This window comes from Triticum aestivum, chromosome 1A (assembly GCF_018294505.1).
Source record: "Triticum aestivum cultivar Chinese Spring chromosome 1A, IWGSC CS RefSeq v2.1, whole genome shotgun sequence".
Taxonomy (NCBI): Eukaryota; Viridiplantae; Streptophyta; class Magnoliopsida; order Poales; family Poaceae; genus Triticum; species Triticum aestivum.
In genome coordinates this window covers 375,668,449-375,682,363 of record NC_057794.1, presented here as the reverse complement: position 1 = coordinate 375,682,363, position 13,915 = coordinate 375,668,449, and the positions used below count along the sequence as shown (strand labels likewise).

At 50.2% G+C, this 13,915-nt stretch overlaps 1 protein-coding gene across 1 annotated transcript; it reads left to right on the top strand.

Moving 5' to 3' along the window:
- The first annotated feature begins 11,395 nt into the window (after positions 1–11,395).
- Positions 11,396–13,143, top strand: LOC123133754 (zinc finger protein ZAT9). Its single transcript, XM_044553194.1, has one exon. The coding sequence runs from the start codon at positions 11,861–11,863 to the stop codon at positions 12,863–12,865; it is 1,005 nt and encodes a 334-aa protein (XP_044409129.1). The 5' UTR covers positions 11,396–11,860; the 3' UTR covers positions 12,866–13,143.
- The last annotated feature ends 772 nt before the right edge of the window (positions 13,144–13,915 follow it).

Sequence of the window (13,915 nt, the reverse complement as noted above, 5' to 3'; positions counted from 1 at the left end):
GGTAGCGAAGCTGAAGTCCGTCCGAATCATGTTAGCAATTGCCGCATTTTATGATTATGAAATTTGGCAAATGGACGTCAAAACGGCATTCCTTAATGGTTTCCTTAAGGAAGAATTGTATATGATGCAGCCGGAAGGTTTTGTCGATCCTAAAAATGCTGACAAGGTGTGCAAGCTCCAACGCTCGATTTATGGGCTGGTGCAAGCATCTCGGAGTTGGAACATTCGTTTTGATGAGATGATCAAAGCATTTGGGTTTACACAGACTTATGGAGAAGCCTGTGTTTACAAGAAAGTGAGTGGGAGCTCTATAGCATTTCTCATACTATATGTAGATGACATACTTTTGATGGAAATGATATAGAACTTTTGGACAACATTAAGGCCTACTTGAATAAGAGTTTTTCAATGAAGGACCTTGGAGAAGCTGCTTATATATTAGGCATCAAGATCTATAGGGACAGATCAAGACGCCTCATAGGTCTTTCACAAAGCACATATCTTGATAAGATTTTGAAGAAGTTCAAAATGGATCAGTCCAAGAAAGGGTTCTTGCCTGTTTTGCAAGGTGTGAAATTGAGCTCAGCTCAATGTCCGACCACGGCAGCAGAGATAGAAGAGATGAGTGTCATCCCCTATGCCTCAGCCATAGGTTCTATTATGTATGCCATGCTGTGTACCAGACCTGATGTAAACCTTGCCGTAAGTTTGGTAGGAAGGTACCAAAGTAATCCCGGCAAGGAACACTGGACAGCGGTCAAGAATATCCTGAAGTACCTAAAAAGGACTAAGGAAATGTTTCTCGTTTATGGAGGTGACGAAGAGCTCGTCGTAAAAGGTTACGTCGACGCTAGCTTCGACATAGATCTGGATGACTCTAAGTCACAAACCGGATACGTGTATATTTTGAATGGTGGGGCAGTAAGCTGGTGCAGTTGCAAGCAGAGCGTCGTGGCGGGATCTACATGTGAAGCGGAGTACATGGCAGCCTCGGAGGCAGCACATGAAGCAATATGGGTGAAGGAGTTCATCATCGACCTAGGAGTCATACCCAATGCGTCGGGGCCGATCAAGCTCTTCTGTGACAACACTAGAGCTATTGCACTTGCCAAGGAGCCCAGGTTTCACAAGAAGACAAGGCACATCAAGCGTCGCTTCAACTCCATCCGTGAAAATGTTCAAGATGGAGACATAGAGATTTGTAAAGTACATATGGACCTGAATGTAGCAGATCCGTTGACTAAACCTCTCCCAAGAGCAAAACATGGGTGTTCGATTCATCACAATGTAACTAGATTATTGACTCTAGTGCAAGTGGGAGACTGTTGGAAATATGCCCTAGAGGCAATAATAAAAGCATTATTATTATATTTCTTTGTTCATGATAATTGTCTTTATTCATGCTATAATTGTGTTATCCGGAAATCGTAATACATGTGTGAATAACAGACACCAACATGTCCCTAGTAAGCCTCTAGTTGACTAGCTCGTTGATCAATAGATAGTCATGGTTTCCTGGCTATGGACATTGGATGTCATTGATAACGGGATCACATCATTAGGATAATGATGTGATGGACAAGACCCAATCCTAAACATAGCACAAGATCGTATAGTTCGTTTGCTAGAGTTTTTGCAATGTCAAAGTATCTCTTCCTTCGACCATGAGATCGTATAACTCCTGGATGCCGTAGGAGTGCTTTGGGTGTATCAAACGTCACAACGTAACTGGGTGACTATAAAGGTGCACTACAGGTATCTCCGAAAGTATCTATTGTTTTATATGGATTGAGACTGGGATTTGTCACTCCGTATGACGGAGAGATATAACTGGGCCCACTCAGTAATGCATCATCATAATGAGCTCAAAGTGACCAAGTGTTTGGTCACGGGATCATGCATTACGGTACGAGTAAAGTGACTTGCCGGTAACAAGATTGAACGAGGTATTGGGATACCGACGATCGAATCTCGGGCAAGTAACATATCGATTGACAAAGGGAATTGCATACGGGGTTGATTAAATCCTCGACATCGTGGTTCATCCGATGAGATCATCGTGGAGCGTGTGGGAGCCAACATGGGTATCCAGATCCCGCTGTTGGTTATTGACCGGAGAGCGATCTCGGTCATGTCTACATGTCTCCCGAACCCGTAGGGTCTACACACTTAAGGTTCAGTTACGCTAGGGTTGTAGGGATATGTATATGCAGTAACCCGAATGTTGTTCGGAGTCCCGGATGAGACCCCGGACGTCACGAGGAGTTCCGGAATGGTTCGGAGGTAAAGATTTATATATGGGAAGTCCTGTTTCGGGCATCGGGACAAGTTTCGGGGTTATCGGTATTGTACCGGGACCACCGGAGGGGTCCCGGGGGCCCACCGGGTGGGGCCACCCATCCCCGGGGGCCACATGGGCTGTAGGGGGTGCGCCTTGGCCTACATGGGCCAAGGGCACCAGCCCCACTAGGCCCATGCGCCTAGGGTTCCCAAGGGGGAGGAGTCCTACTAGTGGAAGGCACCTCCTAAGTGCCTTGGGGGGGAGGGAAACCCCCCTTGGCCGCCGCACCCCTAGGAGATTGGATCTCCTAGGGCCGGCCACCCCCCTTGGCACCCCTATATATAGTGGGGGAGAGGAGGGACTTCATACCTTGAGTCCTTGGCCTTTGGTTGCCTCCTTCTCCCTCCCCAACACCTCCTCCACCTCCTTATTGCTTAGCGAAGCTCTGCCGGAGTACTGCAGCTCCATCAACACCACGCCGTCGTGCTGCTGCTGGTGCCATCTCCCTCAACCTCTCCTCCCTCCCTTGCTGGATCAAGAAGGAGGAGACATGGCTGTTTCCGTACGTGTGTTGAACGTGGAGGTGCCGTCCGTTCGGTGCTAGGATCTCCGGTGATTTGGATCACGTCGTGTTCGACTACATCATCCCCGTTCTTTGAACGCTTCCGCTCATGATCTACAAGGTATGTAGATGCATCTATTCACTCGTTGCTAGATGAACTCCTAGATGATCTTGGTGAAACGAGTAGGAAATTTTTTATTTTCTGCAACGTTCCCCAACAGAGTGGCGTGGGGGTCATGTGGTCCAATTTTGTAACTCGTCGCGTCTTGGCCTCGCGCGCTCGCGCGTGCTCGTGAAAGCTCATTCGTGCTAGCGGGACGACTCTTTTGTATCTGTCGCGATATACACAACAATCGCCGGGTGTCTCTATATGTATCCTTGGTATAGTATAGTGTGGTTACATGTGTTTTTATAGACTGTTCACCCTTTGATAGGATCGAGAAGAGGTGTCTAGAAGGGGGTGATTAGACACTCAACAAGTAGAAGTAGCAGTTTTTAAGTTCTTCAAGTTGATGTGGAGTTTTAGTACAAGTTTGAGTATTCACAATACATTTCAAGCAAGCATGGCAAGAGTATATGAGCAGCAGAAAGTAAAGCATGCAAATTGCAAGAAAGTAAAGGGATGGGATTGGAGTGTGCAAACGCAATTGGAGACACGGAGATTTTTGGCGTGATTCCGATAGGTGGTGCTATCGTACGTCCACGTTGGTGGAGACTTCAACCCACGAAGGGTAACGGTTGTGCGAGTCCACGGAGGGCTCCACCCACGAAGGGTCCATGAAAAAGCAACCTTGTCTATCCCACCATGCCCATCGCCCAGGAAGGACTTGCCTCACTTGGGTAGATTTTCACGAAGTAGGCGATCTCCTTGCCCTTACAAACTCCTTGGTTCAACTCCACAATCTTGTCGGAGGCTTCCAAGTGACACCTAACCAATCTAGGAGACACCACTCTCCAAAAGGTAATAGGTGGTCAGATAATGATGAACTCCTTGCTCTTGTGTTTCAAATGATAGTCTCCCCAACACTCAACTCTCTCATAGATTTGACTATGGTGGAAAGATGATTTGAGTGGAAAGCAACTTGGGGAAGACTAGAGATCAAGATTCTTGTGGTTGGATTGGAATTTCTTGGTCTCAACACATGAGTAGGTGGTTCTCTCTCAGAAAATGAGTAATGAAAGTGTAGCGACATTCTGATGGCTCTCTCTTGAATAGAGAAGGGAGTGGAGGGGTATATATAGCCTCCACACAAAATCTAACCGTTACACACATTTGACCCAACTCGGCCAGACCGAATAGGTGAACTCGGTGAGACCGATTTAGTTCAAAATGTGAACGTTAAGATTCTTCGATGGGGCCGACATGATCAAGTCAGTGGAACCGATGTGCTAGGGTTAGGGAAAAACCTCATCTCGCTGTGACTGATTGCATGAACTCGGTGGGACCGATTTCAGCAATGAGCAAACAGAGAGTTGATCAGGCAAACTGTGACGCCCCCGATTTGACCGTACACTAATCATACACGCAAACGTTTACGACCAAGATCAGGGACTCATGGTAAGATATCACAACACAATTCTACAAATAAAAATAAGTCATACAAGCATCATATTACAAGCCAGGGGCCTCGAGGGCTCGAATACAAGAGCTCGATCATAGACGAGACAGCGGAAGCAACAATATCTGAGTACAGACATAAGTTAAACAAGTTTTCCTTAACAAGGCTAGCACAAACTGGGATACAGATCGAAAGAGGCGCAGGCCTCCTGCCTGGGATCCTCCTAATCTACTCCTGGTCGTTGCCAGCGGCCTGCATGTAGTAGTAGGCACCTCCGGAGTAGTAGGAGTCGTCGTTGATGATGGCGTCTTGCTCCTGGGCTCCATCGTCTGGTTGCAGCAATCGGGTATAGGAAAAGGGGAAAAGGGGGAGCAAAGCAACCGTGAGTACTCATCCAAAGTACTCGCAAGCAAGGAACTACACTACATATGTATGCATTGGTATTAATTGGAAAAGGGGGTAACATATGTGGACTGAACTGCAGAATGCCAGAATAAGAGGGGGATAGCTAGTCCTTTCGAAGACTACGCTTCTGGCCACCTCCATCTTGCAGCATTTAGAAGAGAGTAGAAGGTAAGTTCACCAAGTAGCATCGCATAGCATAATCCTAACCAATGATCCTCCCCTCGACGCCCTGTGAGAGAGCGACCACCGGGTGTATCTGGCACTTGGAAGGATGTGTTTTATTAAGTATCCGGTTCTAGTTGTCATAAGGTCAAGGTACAACTCCAAGTCGTCCTGTTACCGAAGATCATGGCTATTCGAATAGATTAACTTCCCTCCAGGGGTGCACCGCATTTCTCAACACGCTCGATCCCCTTTGTCCGGACACACTTTCCTGGGTCATGCCCGGCCTCAAAAGATCAACACGTCGCAGCCCTACCTAGGCACAACAGAGAGGTCAGCACGCCGGTCTAAATCCTATGGCGCAGGGGTCTGGGCCCATCGCCCATTGCACACCTGCACATTGCGTACGCAGCCGGAAGCAGACCTAGCCCCCTTAATACAAGCACGAGCTTACTGTCCAATGCGGCGCGCGCCGCTCAGTCGCTCACGTCACGAAGGCTTCGGCTGATACCATGACGTCGAGTGCCCATAACTGTTCGCGCGTGGTTGGTTAGTGTGTATAGGCCAGTAGCCAGACTCAGATCAAATACCCAGATCTTGTTAAGCGTGTTATTTTGAAGTAACCGCGAACGCCGACCAGGGCCAGGCCCACCTCTCACCTAGGTGGTCTCCGCCTGCCCTGTCGCTCCGCCTCAAGTAACAGTCGAGGGCCGTCGGGAACCTAGGCCCACCACTACCTGGGTGGAACCACCTGCCCCTTCAGCCCCCAACATCAGAATCACTTATGGGTACTCAACGAGCCGACCCGACTTTAGTCACCACCTGTATAACATCTATATATGTATGTATATACCCGTGATCACCTCCCGAGTGATCACGACCCGATAGTATAGCATGGCAGACGGACAAGAATGTAGGGCCACTGATGAAGTACTAGCAACCTATACTAAGCATGTAGGATTGCAGGTAAGGTATCAACAGTTGTAGCAACAATGACAGGCTATGCATCAGGATAGGAGTAACGGAAAGCAGTAACATGCTACACTACTCTAATGCAAGCAGTAGAAAGAGAGTAGACGATATCTGGTGATCAAGGGGGGGCTTGCATGGTTACTCTGGCAAGAAAGAGGGGTCGTCAACAGCGTAGTCGATCGGGGCACCAGCAGCGGTCTCGGGGTCTACCAGAAAGAAGTAACGGGGGGGGGCACAATAAATAACAGAGCAAACAAAGCAACAGAAAGCATAACATGGCAATGCGCGGTGCTAGGGGTGACCTAACGCAGTATGAGGTGATACCGATGAAGGGGGAAACATCCGGGAAAATATCCCCGGTGTTTCGCGTTTTCGGACAGATGAATCGGAGGGAGAAAGTTGCGTGTTCGCTATGCTAGGGATGCGTGATGGACGAACGGGCTGCGCTCGGATCTGTCTCATTGTTCTGAGCAACTTTCATGTACAAAGTTTTCCCATCCGAGCTACGGTTTATTTTATATTAATTTTCAAAGTTTTAAACATTTTCTAAAATTATTATTTATTCGGAATTAAAAGAATAAAATGCTACGGGTACCCAGAAATGTACCCAACAGAATGCAGGTGAGGCTGACAGTGGGGGTCTAGTCAACCGCCTAGTAAGCAGTTGACTGGTCAACTTTGTCTGGTCAAAGGTCCAGTGGGACCCAGGTGTCATAGGCAGTAGTTTAATTGATTTTGACTATTTAGCTTAATTGGTGGTGGGACCTATCTGTCAGCGAGACATTTAACTTCAGAGTTATTTTGAACTAATCTAAATTAGTGTGTGGGGGTCCACTTGTCAGTGGGAGTTAGGGGTGGCTGTTAGTGGGTGATTAGTACCCTAACTAAATAGGGGGGTTGGCCTCATTAGCAGGCACAACCAGCAGAGGCCACGACCGGCACGCGTGCCCGCGAGCATGGCTGGGGCTGGGCGCGACGCGGCCAGCCGGCAGGGGCCGCGGCGGCCGGGCGCAGCAGGGCACGCGCACGCTGTGCACGGCCGGAGCGGAGTGTGGGCGGTGCAGTCGGGGCCCCCGCCGCCGCAGGCGCCAGCGGCTCGCAGGGATGGCGCCAGGGCCGTCGAGGAGCGGCTGTGGCCTGCGCGGGCGTTGTCGGGGCAAGGGCTGGCCCGGGCGAGCAGGGGGCGAGGCGTCGCGCGCGAGCGAGAGCAGCCGGTGGCTCACGGTGCGGGCAGAGGACGGGGTGAGCGCAACAGGTAGCGGCGGACGCGAATGTCCAACCATGGCGGAGCTACGGCGCATGAGGGCACAAATCAAGGGGGAAAGAGATAGGATCGAGGGAGGAGCTCACCGCGGAGCTAATGTTGAGCTCGAGGAGGTCGGGGGCAGACCGGAGGGGCGGTGGCAATGGCGAGATGACAACGGACGGAGGAAGAAGAAGACCTCAATCCGCACGACGCATCGGCTTCGGGCTTGAGTTCATGGATGAGGAAGAAGCGGAGGCCTCCGGTGGCGCTCCTAGCGCAGGCCTAGGCGATGGGGACGGCGGTGGGCGCGCGGACAGCAGCGGCCATGGCAATGAGTTGCTCGGGCATGACAGGAAGGGCGAGGGGAGAGCGTGGGGAGAGAGTGGGTAGGGCTAGGGTTTCGCAGAGGGGCACGGGGAAGGCCTTGTAGGCGTCGAGGAGGGTTGGATGGTCGACGTGTGGACATGGGCGGCGTCGACGCGCGCGCTCTGTCCACGGCGTTTGTATGAACAGAAGAACGAAGAAGAGTGCTAAGTGGGCTGGGCCATGCTACTGTAGCCATTGGGCTAGAGTGAACAGTGAGGTTTTGACCTTTTCTCTTTCTCCTTTTCTGATTTCTTTAATCTTTTGGATTTGCAAAAATGTTAGGCCACCAAAAGACTTTTGTAAAATATGGAATTGTACTACATAAATACTTTGCAATATTTGCCACTGCCATAAAAAGGTTTTGCGGCAAGATAATTTCATTTAAATTTTATATAAATGAAAATAGATTAACCGGGTTGTTTTGGGCACTATTTTAAATCCTAAGGGCATTTTGAGAATGTAGGTGATGTTGTTTTCCCCAACATAAATAATTAGGAATTATTTAAAAAATTATGAACTATTTTGTTTGCATTTTGGAAGATGTAAACTTTGACTTCAAATTTAACTTGAATCTGAGTTTGGATTGAAACAAAGTGAGGATTAGACTCTTAATTGTGATGATATGGCATCATTAGGCATGAGCTTACTGTAGCATGATTCTCGGGGTGTTACACAAACTCGATGGGACCGATTGCTTATTTCGGTGAGACCGAAATAATTGCAATAAGCAACAGAGAGTTTGCAAGGCCATCTCGATGGGACCGAGATACCCATCGGTAAGAGCGAACTGATTAGGGTTTCTGGCAGTGGCTATGTTAAGTGAACGTGGCGGCGCCGGATAGATCAAATCGGTGGGGCCGAGTTTGACTTTAGGTTTTGGACACATTTGGATTTGAGAAAGTGGTTGAGGGCTTTGGACCATATCACTAAACACTTTGAGCAAGTAGATCATTAAGCAACACCTCATCCTTTTTAATAATATTGGTTTTTCCTATAGACTCAATGTGATCTTGGATCACTAAAATAGAAATGAAGAGTCTTGAGCTTTTGCCAAGCTTTGTCCTTAGCATCTTGAAGGGGTTCCACATCCTGTTGTCCATGCCACACCATTGTTGAACTTTCTGAAATATACTAGATGGAAATAGTAGTCCAACAAGAGATATGTTGACATTAATTACCAAAATCGCCCAGGAAGCACTTGTGCTCTCACCCTTTTGTGTCGTCACTGTAAGAGCATGTTGCTTTCTTAGGGCATCTCCAACGCCGGCTCTCAAACTGCACGCATATGTTTGGATCGTGCAGTTCAGACGTGTTGTGCCATCCAATACGGATCTATATCGGTCCATCGAGTGATCCGGACGCACTTTCTCTTGCAAAGTGGAAGAAAAGTTGGGGAGGGGCATTGAGGGAGTCGGACATCAGCCGTGTAGGACTTTGACACCCCGGCCCACTAACCCCCCCCCTCCTGGTCGTATTTTCTTCCAGTCGGCCCCTTCTTCCACCTTGCTTTGCATCCGCACTCTCCTCCTCCGATGCCGTCGTTGTACCTCTCCAGCCGACACACACACATTGTTGGACCTCTGCAACCAGCACCGACACGCCTGCGCCCCTTTTACAACGGCGTCGTCCATCCAGGACCCGTCCATAAGCAGGTACACTCCGCTCCCCTATCAACGTCGTCCATGACGGATACCACGCCCAGTAGGTGTTCGGTCAAATGCCATTGAGCTTATTTTCAAATGTCGTATCATTTTTAGAGTACGAAGGATGGCGGGGATACTCGATCATGGAGGATGAGTTGTTGTGCGATGCGTGGTTGACCTTATCCGTTGATTTCGTAGGCAGGAGCAGGTGGCTCTTCTGGCAGCGCGTGCATGATTCGTTTCAAGCGTGAAAGCACATTGCGTCCTACGACATGCACATCATTCATGATCGCAATGTGAGATCGTTATCGTATCGATGGTATGCCATCCAGACCACCATCACCAAGTTTTGTGCAGCGGTTGATATGCTGGAGACAAGGTAGCCATTGCGCGCGCGAGCCGAGGAGATCGCAAGTTTTGCTTCTTCTTACTCAACGTGTTGATTGATTGATTCATTCATTCAATGTTGTTGTACACATTGTTTAGCCAGTATACGCTAACATGTTGTACCGCAGGATAGAGGGACAACCATTTACGCACACACACACGGGTGGATGAAGTTAAAGGGGCAGTATGTATAGGACAACATAATTTGTTCATGAAAACTTGTTGAACATCCGGTTAATCTCGTTAAATTTGAACTAATGTTGTACTAGATTTTCTTGCGTGTTATGTATGAATGATTTATGTTATTTCTATCCGAACTTTGATGATTTTTTTGCATGTTATGTATGAATGATTTATGCTATTTCTATCCGAACTTTGATGAGATCCGCTGTGATTGCATGAATTTCGTCCGATTAGTTGAAATTCGGCTTCAAATGTATGCACGCAGAGTTGGATGGTCGCCTCCAGTATCCGTGTGCGTGGACTGGTACTTTCCTATCCGCAAACGGATGTCAGAGTAAATTTATGGATCAATGTTGAAGATGTCCTTAGTAAAACAAGTGAGAATCTCTTTCTACTTTTCTTTTTTGCAAAATGAACCTCTTTCTACATTAATACTACAAGGAACTGATGAAAATTACTTCCCGAAACGGAAATCAAATTTTCTGATGCAAACAGGCATCAAATCTGGAGAGGTTACAGTCTGACAGAGGTATATACTCTGAAATGGCATGGATCTTCTCACTTAACACTACTCCGAAAATACGGTGACCGGCTGTTAGCTGTGATTGGGAGGGGGACGACGCATGATCCCAGCGGCTGGCTTTATGGACGATTCTTTTAATCAAATCTTGGCTACAGAAACAGATGACAGCTTTTTCTTTGTTCGTTCGCGTCCCGTGCTTGCTCTGCGCTGGTAGGACGTCTTTCTGGTGCGGCCGACCCAACCAAAACGGAAGAAGAAAATGAACAAATCAAAGCAAGACAAAACAGCAGCTTTTCATTCCCATCCAGCCTAAGATCCCATCTGCGCGTTTTTTTTTCTTCAATAATTTACCGTTTTCTCATTGCTTCTATTCGAAGATTGTACTGCAGGCCATCTGTAACCCGGAATTTTTACAGCATACTGAGTCTACATGTCTAATCTGGATCCTGGCAGTTCGGATCCGCCGACGTCCATGTGAGACTAGACCGTATGCCCTGCCTGTACCAGCACCAGCAACAATGGATCGATCTAGCATTTGATGTGCAGCTGTGTGCAGCCACATGCCGCAGTGACCTTTGCCCATTGTGCAAGCATGTCTTCTTTCCAAAAACAAAAGCAAATTTGTAACCCGACGACGGAGACACGAGGATACGCCTCAAGGAATCCAATACATACATGTAGCCAAATCGTGGCACCAAGATAGACACACATTCAGAGCGATAGGAGAAGGAATTGAATTCGGGATTTGATTTGTTTCGGCAGCAGTATGTCAGTATCTCCAGGATTAATCCGGTCTGTTTCTGGCCTTGATGAGACCACATAACATAAACCTCTTGATGGTCAAATCTTTATAAAACAGCAAAGTGGAGTATCCCACACGCACAGCCAATAAATAAATAAACAATTTCCCCCGAGTTTTCCCCTCCGTCCTCAAGATGCGTTCGACAGCCGATCCTCCGCTCCTTAATTCTCTGCTAAAAGCGAGGCCAAACGTACGGGATCGTGACGGCCGTAACTCCCGCCAGCAATACACATGCTCGTATGGCGCATGACCAAATTGAATTGAAGATCTTCCAAAAAGCCGACGATCTTCTCGATCTTGCCAGTTTTACAGCCCAAATTTTCGCTTCGGTTTCGTGGCGCTTCCAGGTGGGCCGTTTTGCTCGAGCAGTTAATTCCCCGATCCTTCGGTTTTGCGACGTGAAATGAAATGCCATAAAATTCTGCCTTGTTTTCGATTGCCCGGCCATTTGCGTTGCTGCGTATTTAAGTGTGGGGTGTGCCGAAGCAACTTTCTCACCGCCTCCCCACTTGTTTCTTCCTCCTCCTTGGCGGAGGTGGAGGGATGCTTGCTTGTCACCTACTACTCTGCCTTTTAAGCTCCCCACTCTCTCCTCCTCTTCCACCTCTCACGCTTCTTCTGCTTGGATCTTCCCCGTTGGACTATCAGCTGTCCCACGGCTGAGCAAGCAAGCAAAGCCCGCAAGCTGCTCGTGATTTCAAGCATTACGGTATCTGATCTCTGCTGCTCCATTGCCTTGTGTGTGGGAGTTTGTCTTGCTCGTTCGGCGATGGACAGGCACACCTGCAAGCTCTGCTTCCGGCGGTTCCAGAATGGCCGTGCGCTGGGCGGCCACATGCGATCCCATGTCATGGCGGCCGCCGCAGCTGCTGCGTACTCGACGCCGCCGACGCAGCAGCAGTCGCCGCCACTGTCCTTGGCGTCCACCTCGTCGACGGACACGGATGGTAAGCCGGCTCAGCCGAAACGGCTGTCCTGGGTCCTGCGTGAGGATCCCGCGAGAAGCTGTAAGGTAGGCGCGCCTGAATTCTCAGGCGGATGCTTCGGCGGGGTCACCGCGGCGGCCGGCGAGTCGTCGGTCGTGCAGGACGGCGAGAGCGACACGGAGTCCCCGCGCGGTGGCGCGGGGTTCGCCGTGAGCCGACGGCGCTCCAAGCGGGCACGGCGGCGTGCGCCGCCGCCTGTGCCGGATCCCGAGCCGGCGAGCACCGTCTCCGATTCGACGCAGGAGGAGGACGTGGCCATGTCGCTCGTGATGCTGTCTCGGGACTCGTGGACGCGGTCCAGATCCGAGCCGGAGCCCCGCTGGGCCTCGGAGGCCGAGCAAAACAACGACGGCACCAAGGTGTTCGACGAGGACGAGGACGGCCCCGACGTGGCCGGCGAGGCTTACTACGCCGAGGCGACGCCGGTGCACGTGCACCCGCGCGCCAGGCACCAGTGCGGCGCATGCAAGAAGGTGTTCCGGTCGTACCAGGCCCTCGGCGGCCACCGCGCCAGCGTCAAGAAAGGCAAGGGCGGCTGCGTGCCACCGCCGGCTGGCAAGGCCTGCCGCGCCGACGCCCCGATCGTCCACGAGTGCCCGTTCTGCTTCCGCGTGTTCGGCTCCGGGCAGGCCCTGGGCGGCCACAAGCGCGCGCACATGCCGTCGCCGTCTCCGGCGAAATGCGGGGACAGCTTCGGGTCCTTCGATCTCAACGTGCCGGCCGCGTTCGACGACGACTTCGAGCTCTCCGCCGTGTACGACGCCGAGTTCGGCAGCGTCAGACAGTGAGGTCAGCTGTTGTGACATGTGACCAGCCGTCGTCCAGATCGGTCGCCAGATGTGCTCAGATGAGCTCAGGGATTGGAAGCCCAGCTTCGGCAATCGGCATGCATGGATGGATTGTAGGCAAGGGCTCTTCATCCATGCAAGATCCAGGTGGAGAACAGTTGAGCAATAAAAAAACATATCGTTTTTTTGCCTTTTCTTTTCAGTTACAATTACAATACATTATTGTGATTGGTAGGCCTGAATTAGCTGAACAGCCCGAATCATTTTTGTCCACTGTACACTTACATGTTACTCTGTTTTTTTTTTTTTTTTTGTGTGTGTGTGCGCGCCATATCTCTCACTGGGATTTGACCCGTGCCATTAAGCTACGCTTTGCTGAACTTTACAGTAGTAGAAACAGCTCACCACTTAAGCTCGCGAAACTGCCAATGCTCTAGCTCCTATAATGCTGAACAGTTGAATAGTCGAATAGTTGCAAAACCTAAACTGTTGTTGGCCACGGTGTCATTTGCCTATTGGCACTGGACCAACGGTTCAGCTCAGCGGCCGTCGGTTGTGTGCAGTGCAGTATACAGTCAGCATCTCTCTCGATTTCTTTTTCGGTCGTACAGTAGTAGGGTCCCGCCGCGACAGAGTGTGTGTGTCAGTTTTAGGTGTGCCGAGCTACGCTTCTTGGACGCAACAGCTGCTGCTGCTGCTGCTTCTGTTTGCTTCCCCGTGGAAAGGCCCTTGCGCTGCTCTCGCTAGTACTTGTCCGTGTCTTCTAGTACGAGTACGAGCATTTATTCGCCTACTCCTGTATCTGCCACCACACGGCACGGGCAGTCTCGGCGGTTGGCGTGAGGCTGCAGGTGGGACCGTGGAAGCCGGGGCCAGCGGCAGTGTAGCTGGTGCTCGCCGCTCGGCAGGTACGGACGGACGGCGCTAAATTGCTCGCCGCCGTCGCTTCTCGTGCTGGCCTCGCTCTGCCTGCGACTTGTGTGTCTCCTCCCCGCTTCTGGAGCCTAGCGCGATTCGCAATCGGCTTCTTTTCCTGCCCATTTTACCTGC

Coding starts and splice junctions, on each gene's coding strand:
- LOC123133754 (XM_044553194.1), top strand. CDS start 11,861: ATGGACAGGCACACCTGCAAGCTCTGCTTCCGGCGGTTCCAGAATGGC.